Raw genomic sequence first — 20,477 nt, 5'->3', positions numbered from 1 at the left:
TCATCATGTCCCTTAGCCTAACAGGCATTATTATGCGACGTTAAACTGAAAGATTTCATTTTCTGTTGGGTGGTCAAATCAGTAAATCTAGCACTGAAGTTTCACGGCTCGTTGCAATCACTATAACATTGAATGTGTTTCACTTCACATCCCACGAGGCTGCGCGACACACTTATTGGGAGATAATACATAAATTCAGGATACAGAAATAGAATGTTCATTTCATATCGGTTGATAATATCAGTGACATTTTGTTTTTTTTCTTTCATCTTTTTACTTTCTTTCTCTAAATTCAGTTCTAAGGTCGATGTTTTTGAAACACGAGAGCTACGCAATTAAAACTTCCGTGTCGGTGTAACAGGAGACATTTTATTATTTAAAAAGTTTTCCTAGAAGTTGTTTCATTTTTTAATTCGCTTTACGAGATGAGAAAAGAAAGAGAGAAACACAGAGAGAGGGAGAGAGAGAGAGAGAGAGAGAGAGAGAGAAGATAGCTAGGCAGAGAAGGAAGTCCATTATCATTTTGATAGAACGAAAGTGAAATTAAGTTAGTAATTTTTTCTGTAATACTTATTTCGTTTTTACTTACAAAGTTATTAAACAAGTTCTACTTTATCTATCTCTATTCAATTTGCCTGTCAATGATTGTTTTCTACATAGTAAGTTTGTTTTTTAATTCAATAGCAGTTTCTGAACACAAACTTCTATTTTAGTAGTTTTGCATAGAATGGAAATTAAAAGCAGACTACTGTTTCTTTTTGTGGTATATTTCAGTAGTGGTTTGTAGTTCGTAAAAGGAGCAGTTGCAACATCAGTGGCTTATAAACAACACTCTTCCCTCTGTTCAAATGTTGTGATTACATACCACAACTGTCCTCAACTTCACCATCAATTGTGTGTTTATATGCCATGCTCGTCTCTAAAGACCTTTGGGGACGATTATCAGTCTTCCTTCAGAGACGTAATAAAACTTAAGATCCTAAAAGTTACTCAAACGTATGATTGGGTGCTCAATGACAAATTAATTTATTTGACAAATTAAAGACAAATGAGGACTACAAATCATATCCGTTCTCCCAGTGCAGATGTTCTGCTTATATGTCACTATTCAACTCCTCAAATAAACGATTGGTTGTATGTTTATATGCCACGCTCGTCTCTAAAGGTTCCTTTAGGAACGATTGTCAGTTTCTTTAGAGACGCAATAAAATGGACGTTCTAAAAGTTATTCAAATGTATGATTAGGTATTAAAAGACTAATTTCACAAATTAAACGCAAGTGAGGCTTATAAGCCACACGCTTTATCTCCATGCAGATGTTGTGCTTATATTTCACACCTGTTCTCAAATGAACGATCACCTTTGTATTTTTATGCCATATCGTTTTTAAACTCCTCTTTAGGGACGATTGTCAGTTATCTTTAGAGACGCAATAAAGTGGGCGTCCTAAAAGTTATTTCAATGTATGATTAGCTATTGAATGACTTATTTGATAAATTAAAAGCAAATGAGGCTTATAAGCCACACGCTTTATCTTCATGCAGATGTTGTGCTTATATGTCACACCTGTTCTCAAATGAACGATCACCTTTGTATTTTTATGCCATACTCGTTTTTAAACTCCCCTTTAGGGACGATTGTCAGTTATCTTTAGAGACGCAAAAAAGTGGGCGTCCTAAAAGTTATTCAAATGTATGATTAGGTATTGAATGACTTATTTGACAAATTAAAAGCAAGTGAGGCTTATAAGCCACACGCTTTATCTCCATGCAGATGTTGTGCTTATATGTCACACCTGTTCTCAAATGAACGATCACCTTTGTATTTTTATGCCATACTCGTTTTTAAACTCCCCTTTAGGGACGATTGTCAGTTATCTTTAGAGACGCAATAAAGTGGACGTCCTAAAGGTTATTCAAATCTATGATTAGGTATTGAATGACTTATTTGAAAGAATATGATGCAACGTCTGCTAACAGACTTTCATTAATTTTGATTAATAATTTCCAGGTTAATTTGGCGAGAATGTAACATTTAAGAACATGTTTTGATTTCTCTTCATGTTTATTGATCGGTGACACGTGAAAAGCCAAACTAAAATTATCCGTCTTTTTATGTCAACAGTATATTTAATGAGAGAAATACGTAAAGATTACGTGACATAATGCTATATTAATATTCTCTACAAAAATAATTGCTGAAGTATTAAAATGTAGAATGTACTTTGGACTTAATTTAGAATGGAAAGGAGTTAATAAGCTATTGCTGAAGACAATATTAAAAGAAGAAAAAGCTGCTCTAATAACAGGATATTTCATTTCATTAATATTTACGTTTTAGTGTAGAGTAATGAATTCTGAGAAACTAGGTAAATATTGTTTATTTGAAACGTTTACTATAAATTTACAGGAATGATAGATTTTTCAAAGTTCTAAGATTTCACGGAAAGAACAATGTTAAGAATGTAAGAAAAATTGAAAGTGTATAGTTAATAAACTTTAAAAAAACGTTTCTTTGTGTAGTTTCGAACGTTAGAGATGACCTGAAATGTTTGGGTTGAAAAGCAGATAGAACCTTATAGAACTTAAAGATTATCAAACATTAGATGCATATATTTAAGCAATATCAAGCCAGCGTTTCCTCACAGATTCCCTAAGGACGTAAGGCAAGAGCGCTTGAATGGACTCGTTATGATTTCTATTGAAAGTGAAACTACAAAGAAATTGCAGGAAAAAGAATGGATACACGAGTTTGATATTAAAAGAGGAAGAAGACTATCTTTCATTAAATGTAACTCCCTTTGGCTCAAGTTGCCAACATAGCTACTAATTCTACAATGGATAATAGTTCTTCAATATTATTAGGAATTAACGATAAAAATATTTTAAAAAAATGATACGAGGGTGATTCAGTAAGTAATGCCTCCAAGCCTACTACTTGGTCAATAGTACTGTAAACATTCTGAACTATTTATCATTTATGCACTAGTGTTTAAGCTATAGAATGTTGCTTGTTTCACCTTTCTATATTTTCCCATCCCAGAATAATGGAGCAATCTATGGTATCCAGTGGTAACATCCGGTCGAAACAGTGGGCTGTCATTGAATTTCTGACTGCAGTTTACAGGGATGCATGTGTCGACGTCAGCACTGTACGGATGTTGGCGAGCACTGTGAAAGACCCAAGACCAGCTGCATCAAATCTTCATCAGAAGCTCCGAATTGGAGGCCCGCAACGGCCTCTGATGATGGTCACCAACATCAGGTGGACCAGTTGATTGCGACTGTGGGCCAGATTGCAACGTACTTGCAAAGATAAACCGGTAATTTTTCACCACGGCAATGTTCGTCCGCATACAAGCCACACAACTCATGAAGCCCAGCAGCGCCTGAAGTTATGAGACATTCTGCGTGATTCTGTTTATAGTCAACATTTTGCGCCCTGCGCTTTTGGTTTTTCCCCAGACATAAGAATTATCTTAAGGGCCAATGCTACAGTTGTAACTCGGAGGTGGAAACAGCAGTTCGCCAGCATGCACAGAATTCTTCGCTGACGGTATGAAAAACCTTCTTTCGCGTTGGCGCAAGTGTGTTGTCTGTATTGGAGACTATGTTGAAAAATGATACTACCATTTGTAGCTGACACTGCAAACTTTCCAGACTATGATAGGCATATCATGAGTTTACTATAAACTTTCAAAACTATATAACAAGTAGCTTAAATTATTTTTGTCACTCAAAAAACTGGGGGAGCCTAGGCCCCCTGGCTCTGGCCTAGATCCGCCATTGGAAAAAATAAGTACTCCCAGAAGACCCACGGGTGGATGCTTAAAGAAAACAACATTATCTAGACAAAAAGGGGTTGAACGGAGCAGATATCCGTCATATTGATAGTACACTTGAACTCCTAATAACACAAAGGGCAGTCCTATTTCTACTCGAATTAATGGATCAGAGTCCTTAAGAGCGTAACAAATAGCAAATAAAACAAAAATTAAAGGGATAAATGGTATGTGAGGTCAGAGAGCACAATCAAAAAATTAAAAGTCTAAGTTCGCCTCCCATGTACAACACAAACATAAATGAAAAGTATGCAGAACAGAAATTTTTAAAATTGCCTGTGGTGTGGAGATAAAATCAACGGAAAGTGTGTTGAGCATTCATTTCTTAATTTCCTGTTTAATTTCGAATGATGTGTAAAGCATTCATAGTTTCTTTTCTTTTCTGTTTTATTTCTAACAGTATATTGAGCATTCACAACTTCAATCCTTTCCTGTTTCTTTGAGCAATCTTTGTGTTCTATTTCTAAAACTATATTGAACATTCATAACTTCAATCCTTTCTTGTTTCATTTCTAACAATCTATTGACTATCCGTGACTTCTTTTCTTTCCTCTTTCATTTCTAACATTACATTGAGCATTCATGACTTATCTTTTTCTGTTTCATTTCCAACAATGTATTGAGCATGCATAGCTTCTTTTCTTTCCTGTTTCATTTCTAACAATATATTAAACATTCATAACTTCAATCCTTTCCTGTTTCTTTGAACATTCTTTGTGTTTCATTTCTAAAACTATATTGAGCATTCATAACTTTAACTTTTTCCTGTTACATTACTAACAGTGTATTGAGTATTCTTAGCTTCCATTCTGTTTCGTTTCTAACAGTGTATTGAACATTCATAGCTTCCTTCGTGTTCCATTTCCAACAGTGTATTGAGCATTCATAACTTTAATGCTTTCCTGTTTCATTTCTACCAGCGTATTGAGCATTCATAACTTCAACCCTTTCCTGTTTCATTTCCAACAGTGTATTGAGCATTCATAACTTTAATGCTTTCCTGTTTCATTTCTACCAGCGTATTGAGCATTCATAACTTCAACCCTTTCCTGTTTCATTTCTAACAGTGTATTGAGCATTCATAACTTCAACCCTTTCCTGTTTCATTTCTATCGTATCTATCATCAGTGTATATAGCATTTTGTAGCTTCACCACTTTCTTGTTGCATTTCTAACACTGTACTAACCATCTATAGCTTAACTTCTTTTCTGTTTTATTTCTACCAGCGTATTGAGCATTCATAACTTCAACCCTTTCCTGTTTCATTTCCAACAGTGTATTGAGCATTCATAACTTTAATGCTTTCCTTTCATTTCTACCAGCGTATTGAGCATTCATAACTTCAACCCTTTCCTGTTTCATTTCTAACAGTGTATTGAGCATTCATAACTTTAATGCTTTCCTGTTTCATTTCTACCAGCGTATTGAGCATTCATAACTTCAACCCTTTCCTGTTTCATTTCTAACAGTGTATTGAGCATTCATAACTTTAATGCTTTCCTGTTTCATTTCTACCAGCGTATTGAGCATTCATAACTTCAACCCTTTCCTGTTTCATTTCTAACAGTGTATTGAGCATTCATAACTTTAATGCTTTCCTGTTTCATTTCTACCAGCGTATTGAGCATTCATAACTTCAACCCTTTCCTGTTTCATTTCTAACAGTGTATTGAGCATTCATAACTTTAATGCTTTCCTGTTTCATTTCTACCAGCGTATTGAGCATTCATAACTTCAACCCTTTCCTGTTTCATTTCTACCAGCGTATTGAGCATTCATAACTTCAACCCTTTCCTGTTTCATTTCCAACAGTGTATTGAGCATTCATAACTTTAATGCTTTCCTTTCATTTCTACCAGCGTATTGAGCATTCATAACTTCAACCCTTTCCTGTTTCATTTCTAACAGTGTATTGAGCATTCATAACTTTAATGCTTTCCTGTTTCATTTCTACCAGCGTATTGAGCATTCATAACTTCAACCCTTTCCTGTTTCATTTCTACCAGCGTATTGAGCATTCATAACTTCAACCCTTTCCTGTTTCATTTCCAACAGTGTATTGAGCATTCATAACTTTAATGCTTTCCTTTCATTTCTACCAGCGTATTGAGCATTCATAACTTCAACCCTTTCCTGTTTCATTTCTAACAGTGTATTGAGCATTCATAACTTTAATGCTTTCCTGTTTCATTTCTACCAGCGTATTGAGCATTCATAACTTCAACCCTTTCCTGTTTCATTTCTACCAGCGTATTGAGCATTCATAACTTCAACCCTTTCCTGTTTCATTTCCAACAGTGTATTGAGCATTCATAACTTTAATGCTTTCCTTTCATTTCTACCAGCGTATTGAGCATTCATAACTTCAACCCTTTCCTGTTTCATTTCTAACAGTGTATTGAGCATTCATAACTTTAATGCTTTCCTGTTTCATTTCTACCAGCGTATTGAGCATTCATAACTTCAACCCTTTCCTGTTTCATTTCCAACAGTGTATTGAGCATTCATAACTTTAATGCTTTCCTGTTTCATTCCTACCAGCGTATTGAGCATTCATAACTTCAACCCTTTCCTGTTTCATTTCCAACAGTGTATTGAGCATTCATAACTTTAATGCTTTCCTGTTTCATTTCTACCAGCGTATTGAGCATTCATAACTTCAACCCTTTCCTGTTTCATTTCCAACAGTGTATTGAGCATTCATAACTTTAATGCTTTCCTGTTTCATTTCTACCAGCGTATTGAGCATTCATAACTTCAACCCTTTCCTGTTTCATTTCTAACAGTGTATTGAGCATTCATAACTTCAATCCTTTCCTGTTTCATTTCTATCGTATCTATCATCAGTGTATATAGCATTTTGTAGCTTCACCACTTTCTTGTTGCATTTGTAACACTGTACTAACCATCTATAGCTTAACTTCTTTTCTGTTTTATTTCTACCAGTGTATTGAGCATTCAAAACTTCCTTTATTTTCTGTTTCATTTTCGAACACTTCATCTTATGTATTCTTCTTGAGAAATTTCTTTTTATTTTTATACTTGTGCAAGGAAACAATTTCACAACAATCTTTGTAATTTATCTCTAGTTACTTAACATCATAAATAAAGCAAATAAGACAATATTTTAAAACAGAGAAACTTGGTGAAGTAAATAAATTAAATTTTCAACCTTTTATTTATGCGCGTCTGCTCAAGGTAGAATAAACAAATATATTTGAATAGACGAAGAAAGAAAATAACAAACAGCGCTGTTGCTTTGCTTTTCTACCTGATTTTGCCAATTCTCTCAGTTCATATATTACTTTATCTGATTTCATTTTCTCTCCAGAGGTTACACAAAAAGCAAAGAGAAAAATGAAAATCCAGTAAATAGTTTTTCGAATGCTCTTTTCTTCTTTTATTTTTTTTAAGTGACGCTTGGGGAAGAGGAGAGACGGGAAAGATTGGTTGTGAAACCAGGCCAAAGAGCTTTTTTTTCTTCGTTTTTCTTATTATTATTCGTACTTCCGCTATTTCTACTGACTCCAATTTCTCTCTCTCTTTTAAAAAGGAGAAGATATTGTAAGTAGGAGGGATGGTGAGAGGTAAGGGCGCAAAAAAATTAGATTTGAAAGCAGACTAGTAAATTAGTTTTACAGTTCCATCTTATACATTTTCTTTAACCTGCAAGTTTTATTTAACTTATACGTCTATTTTCTTTCGGCTTCATCTTTGAAAATAATTAACAAAAGAGAAAAAGAACAGAAACTAATTCTATATTGTGTTAAAGTAGAAGCTGTTTTTTTTTGGGGGGGGGGGCGAGCTTTAGACTGTACTGTAGCTGTCCACAATAGCAATTAACATACGAATGAACCTTGCCAGAGCTGCAATAAGCAGCTGATATACAGACTTATTTCCAGAAGGTTTTGCTATTCAGTTCATTCTTATGAGGAAAGAAATGAGGTCGAAAGGTTTGAGAGAGAGAGAGAGAGAGAGAAACGTATGGAAATAAGGTAACAACGAGACGAAGATAATAAAAGCTAAAAAGAAGATTAAAAAACAATACACTTCTTCCCACAAAGCAAAAGGAATTGAACGAAATTGTTAAAGCAGAAATATGGAGTTAAAAAAGGATAAAAGAAGATATCTTAAAGCCACTCTCTTCCTTCCCGTCATTTTGAAAGGAAATTCAAGGAAATTTCCTTGAGCGAAACTAGGAATTCATTTCCGGATTTTATGCAGAGAGTTTAAACAGATATATATATATTAGAGTATTGCTTATATAAGGTAAATTCGTGTTACGATATACACACCAGTGAAATGTATTCTATGTGGCTGTAAACATGCATTAATAAATAACGTATATTTTCACAAGGGAGTGAGGTACTAACTTTTTGTACACCTTAAATTAAATGTTGACAAGAAGTGTTTCGTAAACTGTGTGCGCCAACGGCGTTTGCATTTCATACATGTTTTGCGTTATTTCTCGAAAAGTTTGAAACATTGATCTGCGTTTACCATTATTCTCTTTTCTCTTCATTTGTATTGTTGCTTGCAATGATGATATCGAATTTAGGACATTCGGTGCACACTGACATAACGTTCTCTTGGGTTGGCAACTCAATACACTGGCAACACTGTTCGTAAGTATGGGAAAATTTACAGAACAGGAATGCCAATTTATACATTCCCCGACAGATATTGCAAAAAATGTTGATAGATTGCGAGAAGCGCTATTCCTAAGTACAGAGAATAAGGAAGTAAGTTGAGTTGATTTTAGTTTAGCGTCCCGTTCAGCAGCGAGGCTATATCAGACGTGGACCTACTGATTAACGTGGAATCCGAACCACATGAGCACCCGCCGGGAATCGATCCCGGGTCTCCCACGCCAAACGCGCGTACGCTAACCGCTTAGCAACGAGGGAACTCTAATGAGGAAGTGAGACAGAACTCTTATTTATCTATATCAATCTATGCATATACACCCATTTATATATATATATATATATATATATATATATATATATATATATATATATATATATATATATATATATATATATATATATATATAGATAGATAGATATAGATAGATATATAGATATAGATATAGATAGATAGATAGATAGATAGATAGATAGATAGATATAGATATAGATATAGATATAGATATAGATATAGATATAGATATAGATATAGATAAATAGATAGATAGATAAGAGAGAGAGAGAGAACGACCAAAGCGTCACCACTTCCGCATTTCAGCGTGTTGAACTGAAACTCTATATAAAGAGGTTCCGTTCTGCCTTCCTTGCTAAATCACAATGTAGTGTTTTTAAAATGACCTTTGGGGATCGAGCAGTGTTCGAAGTGAAAAAAAAAAAGCAGAAGCGGTATGTTTTATTACAATTTTTACTCGACATACCGGATGTCTACAAGTATATGTTAAAATACGATGAGGGTATGTTCCCTAATTGTTTGCATCTTTATTTACCTAATGACTCAAAACCATGTGAAAACTTCTCCGTAGTTAGGGGAAAACGGAGCATGGAAAAACTTTGCCCCCATCCCCAACTTCCTGAGAAAAAATAAAAATATTACCTTATATTATATTATATTATATTATAGAGAATTATACACGAAAATGCTTTTAAGAAACGAGGTTTTATGTGAACAATTTTAAACAATTTCTCGTGGAACAGCTTCCGGATACTTACTCGAGTGAGGGGTACATCCAGATTTCCGGGAAGGTGCACCCCTCCACAGCGGATAACCTTTAAATCCACTCATGCTAAACTTTTCAGATTTGAGTGCACCCAAAGTTCCCTTCGTACTCGTATATATAGAACAACCAAATCCACCATTATTTTATGTTAGCCACGTATATTCTTTAAATTTAGCCTCGCGTTGTACTTTAGTAAAATAATCAGAAATGCAGCGAAAGTCATGTCATAAGGATTAACTTTCTAATTAATGAATTTATTGGTGAAGTATGTAAGAGAGTTTTTTTTTAAATTTTTACTTAAAAAATCCCTCATAATGAAAACATTTAATTTCCATTAACTAACAATATCGGATTGAATTAAAAGCAATCACTACAAAGATCTAGATATTAGGAATCATAAGCAATCACCACACACACAATCATTGCAAATAAATTCAGCGCTATCCAATTATTAGAAAGACGCAAATGTAGTTTTAATGAAGACAACAGATTTTTTTTTGATTGCATAAACTAATTTTTTTCTCGTAAATACTGGACTCAGTTATGCATTTCTTTATCATTGTAGTCACAAAGAAACTCCTGACGAACGCATAACAATACTTTCCGATTTCAGTTTAAACTTAATCACCTCAATACATTACTGTTTTCTTTGGACCCATGATTTATTCCTTTCTGTCATGCGATCCTTCTATTTGCAACAAACACGAATTCTTCCGTAGAGCAAGAGCAAGGGTTGAATTTCTTTGTAGACACCAGTGTTGCCAATTTTAGGGGAAAAGTCGCTAAATCGAGGGGATTCGACTTCCAGGATAGCGACAAAATGTAATTTTTCCGACTAGCGATTTTTTTGGTGATTTTTGAATGGAAATTTGACGACTTACAAATCTAGCGACTTTTTTGCTGCGAACAACTTAGATTGTGATTAAGTACTATTAGCTCGAATCAGTTCAGATATATGTTTATTTTCCTTTTGCTTATTTGAATCAGTGCAGATGTTGATGAGGTGGGGAAGTACTTAGCATTTGTCTCCACATTCCCGGTTTGATGGCTGTTATCTCTTGTCCTCTAACGGGGATCAATTCCAACTTTTAATATCCTTTAGTTTGCAGAATTTACGTTTAAAGGCACAAATAATACACATTACCGATAGCAAGTTGATTATCTGTAGAAGCGTGAGTAAAAGTGAAAGGATGTAAGATTTTTCTTTGTGGACTTTTACTTTTGTTCCTTTTCCTAAACTCATTTTTGATTTCGTTGAAGTGAAATTGATCATAAAGTAAAAGAACATATTGTACTAAAAGTGAAATTATTGTTGGTTACATACCTTTTACTGACTTGAATTGATCACATATGTTATACAAAAACACACACACAAAACTTATATATATATATATATATATATATATATATATATATATATATATATATGAGACGAAATTCTGCGAATAATTTTTTTTAGCGACTTTTCACCCAAAATTGGAGTCATTTCATCTCCTATTTAGCAACTTTTTGTATCAATTTGTTGGCAACACTGGTAGACACCTCATTTTAAAGACGAAAGCTAGGAAAGATAACAAAAAATGTCGATGTTGCCAACTTAGAAATTATTTCTACTTAAAAAAAAAATAATAAAATCTTTGACGTGCAAAGTTATTCGACAATTACTGAGTGTTATAAAAAGGATTTATTAAAGGTATATTAGCATTCACTTTCCAGTGACAGTATATCTTGATCACTGAAAAACCAGAGACGGTATGTCTTCATCACCGAAAAACCAGAGGCGATATGGCATACCACCGCATACCATCTCACTTCGACCACTGGTATCGGGAATTTCTTGTGAGAGTTTGGGGGTAGTGAATTCAATGTCCCAAAAAGTAGATTCAAATTCTTTTCTTATCTCTATATATACAATTTTGCTACTGCTTCTGTTTTCAATATTGATCGCCAAAAAGAAAAAGAAAGCTAGGTCGCCATTTATAAATTCGAAGTTCATAGATTCCACTTCAATCTTATCTTGCTATTAGAACCAGATATGGTACAAAAATACTAACACATCTAAGTATTCAATCAAAGTACTGACACGATAGTGATACCGAGGAAACTTTTTTTTTTTCGTAAGCATTTTGAGTCTTAAGTACTTGTTCCATCCACGTACTTATCTCGATTAAAACTAGAAGTGTTAGAAATTTTCCTCCATTTCTGGTTTCAATGTGGACTATGTAACGAGATGTTTATTTAGAGTTAAAAAAAAAGTAAATCAGCTTCACATTATAACAGCGCCAACAGCGGAATTTGTGCGAACTATCTTCCTACGTTTAATTTCTGTCTATAGGCAACTGTTTGTTTTAATTTCTGTCACACTTTAGCTGTTGAATCCAAAGGTAGAAGTCTGAGCTATCCTGAGTTTCGAATTTTGTTCGAAATGGGTAAAACCAGTTAACCAGTTGCTATTTTGTATCTTGAAAGCATAGTTCTGAAAGTTAAAATCTTATTACGTGATATTAATTATATTTTAAGAATTCAATTGAGGATCGGTGTATGTGTGAAATAAGTTATAGTTATTTGGTGCTACGTTAAAAAAAAAAAGTGTGTTTCCATTTGATCCTGTTAATACATGTTTTGTGTGAAGTTCCATGCCTATAGTATGCAAATAACAAGGAGGAATATTGTATTCAAAATATTGGTGAGTTAATTACTGTATTTATTAATTATAAAGAAATAAGTTTGATATAAGTAACTAAGAATCGTTCAGATTCAAAAATTCTTACAGATTATATGTAATTTTCTAGGAAGTTAATGTTATCTGCTTATTTGCTGAAGAAATATTTGTCTATTGAAGTAGCCTCTTTGGATGGAATTCTTTATTAGCAGTCATTATATGTATTACTTTATTGAATTTGTTATAAAGTTAATGAATAGAACAAAGAATATTATTTTCCCGATTAACCATACTATTAAGTATATTTATGAATAGTAGCTGCATTCGCTCTAATATTTTTGAACTCAGGATTACTATATATTTAATTAACATTGTTTATGTATTAAATAATTTAATTTCTGAACCTGCTATACGTTATAAGTGTGGATGTGCCCGAAGGGTACATTTGTTCTACCTAACGACGGCTCCATTCAATCACTTGTACGAGTAAAGGGTGGAGATCGCGTTACACAAATTCAACAGCTAAAGTCTTCCTTCTTATTTTTCATTAGTAGAAATATTATTATTATAAGTAGCAGGAAGGATAGATTTGGGAAAGCAGGTTCTGTTTTTCATCTACATGAAATATAGTATTGCTAGCACCAGTGAAGTTAATTTTGTTACGATACACGTATCTAGTTCTTACTTGTTAGGAAATTCCTTGTCTGGTAACATATTGGCTGTATATAGAAAGAATTTTGTAAGAGTTGAGTTTTATATATTCCGGGGTTCGAACCAGAAACATGTCAGATACGAGTAGTGAACGTACCCATCAGGGCCAGTTAAATTTAAATCATTTTCCCAATGGAGATGGTGGTTTGATAATACCTAATCCATTAAATCCTTTTTTGAGGGAGCAAGATTTTTCGTTTTTAGTAAACGAAAGATATAGGGACAGTTACTGTAGGGCAGTTGAGCCACAAACAGCTGGTAGTTTATCACCGTTGTTAGATTCAGATACCAGCAGTGTTTACACTTCGACCTTGGCAGGTGCAACGACTCACGATTTGAGGAATGAGAGTGAGAGTGTTGCGGTAGGTCAGTTAAGGCAAACTGGTTTTAGCGCACCTGTGGTAGATAAGAGCTGTTTTGCTTTAAATGAAAAAGACTGTTGGAAAATTGATAAACAAATCAATACAGAGAATGAACGTAGTAAGTCATATTTACATAATTTTATGCCGTTCTCTGTGGATATGAATAAATTAGCAGTATCAGCTGCCAATGAGATTTTTTCGGAAAAAATAAAAAGAATCCCTTTTTGTGATGGAACTAAAGACGAAATTATTTTTCTTTTTTTATTAGAGATTTATAAGATTATGAAACTCAACTTGTTCCCGAAAGAAGCTTTGTTTATTATAGCTTTAGGAAGGAGTAGTGGCCTTATCAATCATGAGTTATCTAATTTGATAAAGGGTTCAAATCAGTGGGTACATATTAGTTACCTATTGTATTCAAAATTTGTGACCCCGATAGGTAAACAACAAATAGAACGTAAATATATTTATTGTTTGCAAAAGCCGGAGGTTAATATAGTATCTCACGTCGAGAGTGTGGTGGATAGTTATGTGATCACACACGGGAGAGAAGATATACAAACATTAATTGACATTCTTTTAAATGGGATCAAGCCTCAAATACGTTATGAACTTTTTAAATATAATCGTCCAGTATCTCTAGAATTTGTGAAAGCAGTAGTGGAAAAATATGAGTTACATCAGCGGAACTTAATTGTTTACAATAGTTTAGTTAAACATCAACAAAAGGAAACAGTAGGAAGAAAAGTAGTTCAGTGCTATTTTTGTCAAGGAAATCATAGAGTTTCCCAGTGCCCACATAAACTTTCTCAATGTATAGCTAAGTTGAACATTGAAAGCGGTGAGCGGGTACGCAGTGTTACAAATAGTGAGAGGTCCCGGGTTAGTTCCCAAGCAAGTAAGGTGAATAACGGTCCAGTTAATAAACTTTCTTCAAACTTTAAGGAGGTTAAGAGTGAGAATCCATATAAAGGAACATTCAAGAACTTAATTGCAGCATTTGTCAATGCCTTTATTATGGGGAAACAATTAAAAGGAGGACTTGACAGTTGTAGCTCAGTTTCCTTGGTGAATAAACAATACTTTGAGAAGTGGAATAAAACTTTAAATAATCCTGTGCGTGTTTATGAGCAAAAATTTAGTGGAGTAGGTGTGGACAGACAAAAGATCGAGTTGAATTCCTGTGTTTTCTTATTTATTAGATTTCATAAGAAAACTTACAAATTGAAGTTCTTTCTAGTGGAAGGTTTAGAACCTACATTTATCGTAGGAGTCCAGGAACTAAAATTTATAAGTGCTCAGATAGACTTTGACAATAACAAACTTTTATTGAAACAAGAACGTGCCGTGGTACCCCTTACTTATAATCTGTCACCCCCCTCCCATAAAGATAATTCTTATTCTGCGCAAAGCGATTTATTTTGTAGCGATGGTGCTTCTGCTTATGCCAATTTGTTTATGAGGATGGACGGTTGTAGAGAAAGGGAAATGACTTCGTCGCCAGGCGTCTGCAAGGTTTCCATATCGTCAGCGCCCTTGGATCCTCCCATTGTTGCCAACCCAGGAGAGACTTTTTCTTCATTGTATCCGGAGAGGTCAGGGAATTTTGAACAGCGGCCATCAGCATTGTCACCAATCACAGTAGACCCTAGTTTCTTGGAACAGGATCATACTTTACAAGGGTATGTTGATAATTTAATAAATAAATATCCTAATGTTTTTTGTGATAAGATAGGATGTATTAATGGATTTGAACATCAAATATTGTTAAAAGACGATACACCTATACGGAAAAAACCTTACTCTCTTTCGCGGGCAGAACAAAAGCAAATGGATGTAATTTTGGATGATTTACTTGCTCAAGGAATAATTCGTCCTAGTAATTCCCAGTGGGCTTTTCCTTGTTTTCTTGTCAACAATAAGTCAGGAAGTAAAAGGCTTGTAGTGAATTATCAATCTCTAAATTCTCGTTTGTGTTTAAATGCACAATATACTCCTCGTATGGAAGATGTGTTAGCTAGTCTATCACAGGGAGTTATTTACAGCCATTTTGATGTTCACGCAGCATATCATCATTTGAAACTTAGTGAAAATTCGACTCAATATACCGCCTTTTTAACTCATCGCGGTTTATTTGAATATAAGTATGTGCCTTTTGGTATATCTTCAGGATCTTTTATTTTGTCAAAGGTTTTAACTGATTTGCTATATCCTTTGAAAGAACAAGGTGTGGATTGGTTTTTTGATGATATAGTGGCAGTAAGTAAAGATATAGAGAGTCATAAACAACTAATTGAGTCAATTTTGCAGAAGTTTAATGAAGTTGGTATAACATTGTCGATTAATAAATCTGCATTATTTCAGAGAAAGATCTCATATTTGGGATTTGTTGTTGAAAACGGAAATCTATGTATGGATCCTTCTAGAATAGAAGTTATCAGGAAATTACCTGCACCGAAAAATCGGAAAAGTTTGATTAGCTTAGCTAGTTTTTTACAGTTTTATAGTAGGTTTATACCAAACTTTCATGATGTGATGGAACCGATAACTCGACTTCGTTCGGCGAAGTGTAAATTTGAGTGGGGAAAAGAACAGCAAAGAGCTTTAGATCAGATAAAGGAATTATTTGAAGCTTATGTAGTATTGAAACTTCCTGATTTGAATAAACCCTTTATAATTACATCAGATGCCTGTTTAAAATCTTTAGGAGGCACGTTAGAACAATTAGATAGTCAGGGAAATAGAGTTCCGGTAGCATTCTTTTCTAGACGCTTACGTAAATATGATTTAAATAAGCCGATCTTTTTGTTGGAACTTATGGCGGCGGTTGAATGCATGGAACGATATAAAACCTTTTTGCATAATAAATTCGAACTGAGGGTAGACCATGTGGGTTTAGCGTATGCTATACGTAACATACGAAGGGTCAAAAGGTATGGTAGTTTATTGTATCGATTATTAGCGTTTGATTTCACTGTAAAATCTGTTTCAAGTAACTTGAATATAAGTGCAGATTTTATGTCACGATTGTTTGACGAGGAAAATTTTGAATCTATGTATTTAGAGCCAACCATGGAACAAGAGATTAATAATTTATGTTTAGTAAATCTCTGGAATATGCCATTTGCTAACATATCTATAAAAGATCATCAAGCTAGAGATCCTGAATTAATGGAGATTATACATCGTTTAGAACGAAAGGAGAGACTAGAGGATTATAAGTTAATTAAAGGGATTCTGTGTAAAAAGACTAAAGCTATAAAAAACCCGTATAAGATTTGTCTTCCAAAATGTCTAGCCAATAGTATTATAGAGTTTCATCATAGTTGTATTTTACCCGGTAGCCATTTAGGGACAAGAAAAACTATTGGGCGTATAGCAGCCAAATATACTTGGAGTGGGATGGTAGAAGATATAAAACAATTTGTGTCATGCTGTGAGCTATGTCAGAAAAATAAACCTAATAATAGGAAACAAATGGGTCAATTAACATCAGATTTTGAAAAATTTGTAAATGGGAGATGGTATACGGACACAATTGGTCCAATGTGCAATACACGATCGGGACGCCACTGTTTGATTGTGGTAGATTCGTTTTCTAAGCGAGTTTTCTTAGAACCACTCCGTGTACTCTCTAGTCAAGCCATTATCAATCGTTTATATAAATTAATGTGTAGACATGGCTTTATATTTTCTTTGGCACATGACAATGCTAGTGTGTATAGCTCTGCACTATTTAAAGATTTTTATATAGTAATGGTATTCGTGATATTCGAATTTCTCCGTACCATAGTGCCTCAAACGCAGCTGAAAGATACATTTCAGTTTTGAAAAATTCGTTGAGGATATACTTTAGTAAGAGACAGAATCAATGGGATACGGGTCTATACGAAATAGAGTACTCGATTAACAGCGCTGTTCATGAGGAGACCAAGTGTAGTCCCTTTGATTTAGTTTGTAACTATAACTGCGGAGACCCATTAGAGGTAAAATGGAATGTGCAGGAGCTAGATATCCAAAAGAAGGACCCCAATTTGTGGGTAAATGCGCTCCATAATATGGAGAAAGCATGGCATAGGAAAAAGAAAATTTTTAATAAACGAAGAATACCTACTAATTATCAAGTGGGTGATAAACTTTTAATTAAAGCCCAAACCAAGTCATCTTTGGCTGATAACATTACGAAGAGTTTATCAGAAAGGTGGTTGGGACCATTCGAACTCCAGAAATTCCTTGGTGAAAACGCCTTACAGGTTAAATCTGTTGTAAATGACAGAGATATTCGTAGAGTACATGTCTCAATGACAAAACCTTTCAGAGAAAGGAGAATCCCTATTGTTAATTAGAAATCTTCATTAAAACAAAAATAAGAAAGAAAGAAAAAAATAAGAAAAAAAAGAAAAATTAAGAATCATAAAGTGTTATTGAAGCTTTACGTTGGTGCTATAAGACAATAGACGAACATAATTTTAAGTAATTTTTAAAGTGTTATATGTTAAAATAGTTTTCTCATTGCAGGCCTGTAATGTGTCCGTCTAAATATGTCTAATGTATTGCTTCCTTAATTGTAAATTGGGCTTTTAGTCCAATAGTCTGGATTGTATCGTCAATTGTTAATGGAGAATTCCGTGGACCGGATTCCAGTCTGTTTTGTCATGTCTCTTGGATGGAAATGGATTATTCTGATAAAACTGGTTATGGATAAATCAACATATTATTTTTCAACTGGAAACTATTCGTTCAGTATGTAATCAAGACAGAAATTGTAAGTTACAATGTAATTTCTTTTTCTATTATTGAATATGTAATAAATATATATATATATATATATATATATATATATATATATATATATATATATATATATATATATATATATATATATCTTTCGCTTTATATTTAATATTGCTTAGGAAAAATCAGGAAATTGCATTTAGGCGCTATTTCATAATTTTTGGAAGTGTTTGTAAATTTATGAAAGATGCGAATCATAGACGAATTACTATAGTTGCTAACTGTAGAGAGAGTGTAGAGTATGGTAGTGGTTTGATTGTATTTTGGGGGTTATTTTTTTATTTTTAGTTTATTTTTCTTTAGTTGGTGTAGTTGGGAAGTATGTTTCTGCTAGTTAGTAGGTATAGTGATAATAGTTTGGTGATTAATCGTGACTTTGAGACAAACGAGATTCTGCATATTTCATAACAAAAAAAAATATTTTTTTTTTTTTTTTGAGGGAGAGGTGAATGTGTAAGGAGATGTTTATTTAGAGTTTTAAAAAAAGTAAATCAGCTTCACATTATAACAGCGCCAACAGCGGAATTTGTGCGAACTATCTTCCTACGTTTAATTTCTGTCTATAGGCAACAGCACTTTAGCTGTTGAATCCAAAGGTAGAAGTCTGAGCTATCCTGAGTTTCGAATTTTGTTCGAAATGGGTAAAACCAGTTAACCAGTTGCTATTTTGTATCTTGAAAGCATAGTTCTGAAAGTTAAAATCTTATTACGTGATATTAATTATATTTTAAGAATTCAATTGAGGATCGGTGTATGTGTGAAATAAGTTATAGTTATTTGGTGCTACGTTAAAAAAAAAAGTGTGTTTCCATTTGATCCTGTTAATACATGTTTTGTGTGAAGTTCCATGCCTATAGTATGCAAATAACAAGGAGGAATATTGTATTCAAAATATTGGTGAGTTAATTACTGTATTTATTAATTATAAAGAAATAAGTTTGATATAAGTAACTAAGAATCGTTCAGATTCAAAAATTCTTACAGATTATATGTAATTTTCTAGGAAGTTAATGTTATCTGCTTATTTGCTGAAGAAATATTTGTCTATTGAAGTAGCCTCTTTGGATGGAATTCTTTATTAGCAGTCATTATATGTATTACTTTATTGAATTTGTTATAAAGTTAATGAATAGAACAAAGAATATTATTTTCCCGATTAACCATACTATTAAGTATATTTATGAATAGTAGCTGCATTCGCTCTAATATTTTTGAACTCAGGATTACTATATATTTAATTAACATTGTTTATGTATTAAATAATTTAATTTCTGAACCTGCTATACGTTATAAGTGTGGATGTGCCCGAAGGGTACATTTGTTCTACCTAACGACGGCTCCATTCAATCACTTGTACGAGTAAAGGGTGGAGATCGCGTTACAACTACCAATGAGTAAAAAAAAGGAGAATAGCGAATAACGTTGTTTTCGTAAGCATTTAGCGTCCTGGGAATATAATAAGCTCTGTGATATGATTTGGACTATTAAATATGTATAAAAAAAAGAAAGAGAGAGAGAATTTAGTATATTATTGTAAAAATATGATTAAGTAATACTTCCTGAAAAATAGGAAATTTCCACTTTCTAGGAAGCAAAGACTTCTAAGATTACTGTAAGTCAAAAACAAAAACAAATACAAAATGAAAATGAAATTTTTGAGTTTTACTTCCCACGATTAGGCTAAAGGAGACGGTGATGATGAGTGACGAATGAAATGGTTTAATGAAGAAAGTGGGAGGAAACGGGAGAACCCCCAGAAAACCTACGCACACGGTGTATGTCCACCACAAAGTTCACTTGGCGGGGGATGGGATCGAACCCGGTACCCCAAGGATCAGAAGTAAACGCTCTACCACTGAGCCACCGCGGCCCAAAAACAAATACAAGTATGCGTACAATAGGTGAAAGGCAAAACGATATATAAACTGGGTGCAAGACAAACAAAAGGGGGGAGGGAGAGGGAGAGACTTGTTCATATTGGATTGTTATTGAGTATTCATAATCATAGTAATTTTCTATTCATGAGCGAAGATGGATAAGGCTGTACTACCTTCTAATCTCTTTCCGTAAGTTGAACCTTAGTTTTGGTTATAGAAAAGAGAACAAATTTACACGCAGTTCATATGCCAGGAAGTCTCCCTCCGTGCAGGTTTTTAATTTAAAAATTAAGATGTAAATATCTACTAAAAATTTCTTGTATGTTAGCATAAAGAAAATAGAAAAGATGCATCTCACTTTTTCTTTTATTTCTACCAATAGATACAATCTATTTCAGTATTTGGTAATTGTCCATTTGCTACTTAAATTATCTAGGTATTTATTTATGTCTCAGAAATTAGCTAAACTTAATTCACAAAAAGCAGCACAACTGAATTTAAAAAATAACGAAACACTTCATT

General features: G+C 33.7%; 1 protein-coding gene across 1 annotated transcript; it reads left to right on the top strand.

Moving 5' to 3' along the window:
- The first annotated feature begins 12,993 nt into the window (after nucleotides 1–12,993).
- Nucleotides 12,994–17,922, top strand: LOC145671432 (uncharacterized). The gene is made up of 2 exons (XM_081740618.1): nucleotides 12,994–14,966; nucleotides 17,803–17,922. The coding sequence occupies exons 1-2, from the start codon at nucleotides 12,994–12,996 to the stop codon at nucleotides 17,831–17,833; spliced, it is 2,004 nt and encodes a 667-aa protein (XP_081596744.1). The 3' UTR covers nucleotides 17,834–17,922.
- The last annotated feature ends 2,555 nt before the right edge of the window (nucleotides 17,923–20,477 follow it).

Source organism: Thermobia domestica, chromosome 15 (genome assembly GCF_964235325.1).
Source record: "Thermobia domestica chromosome 15, izTheDome1.hap1.1, whole genome shotgun sequence".
Taxonomy (NCBI): Eukaryota; Metazoa; Arthropoda; class Insecta; order Zygentoma; family Lepismatidae; genus Thermobia; species Thermobia domestica.
The sequence above is the reverse complement of the archived record's forward strand: the minus strand, read 5'-3'. Positions and strand labels throughout refer to the sequence as shown.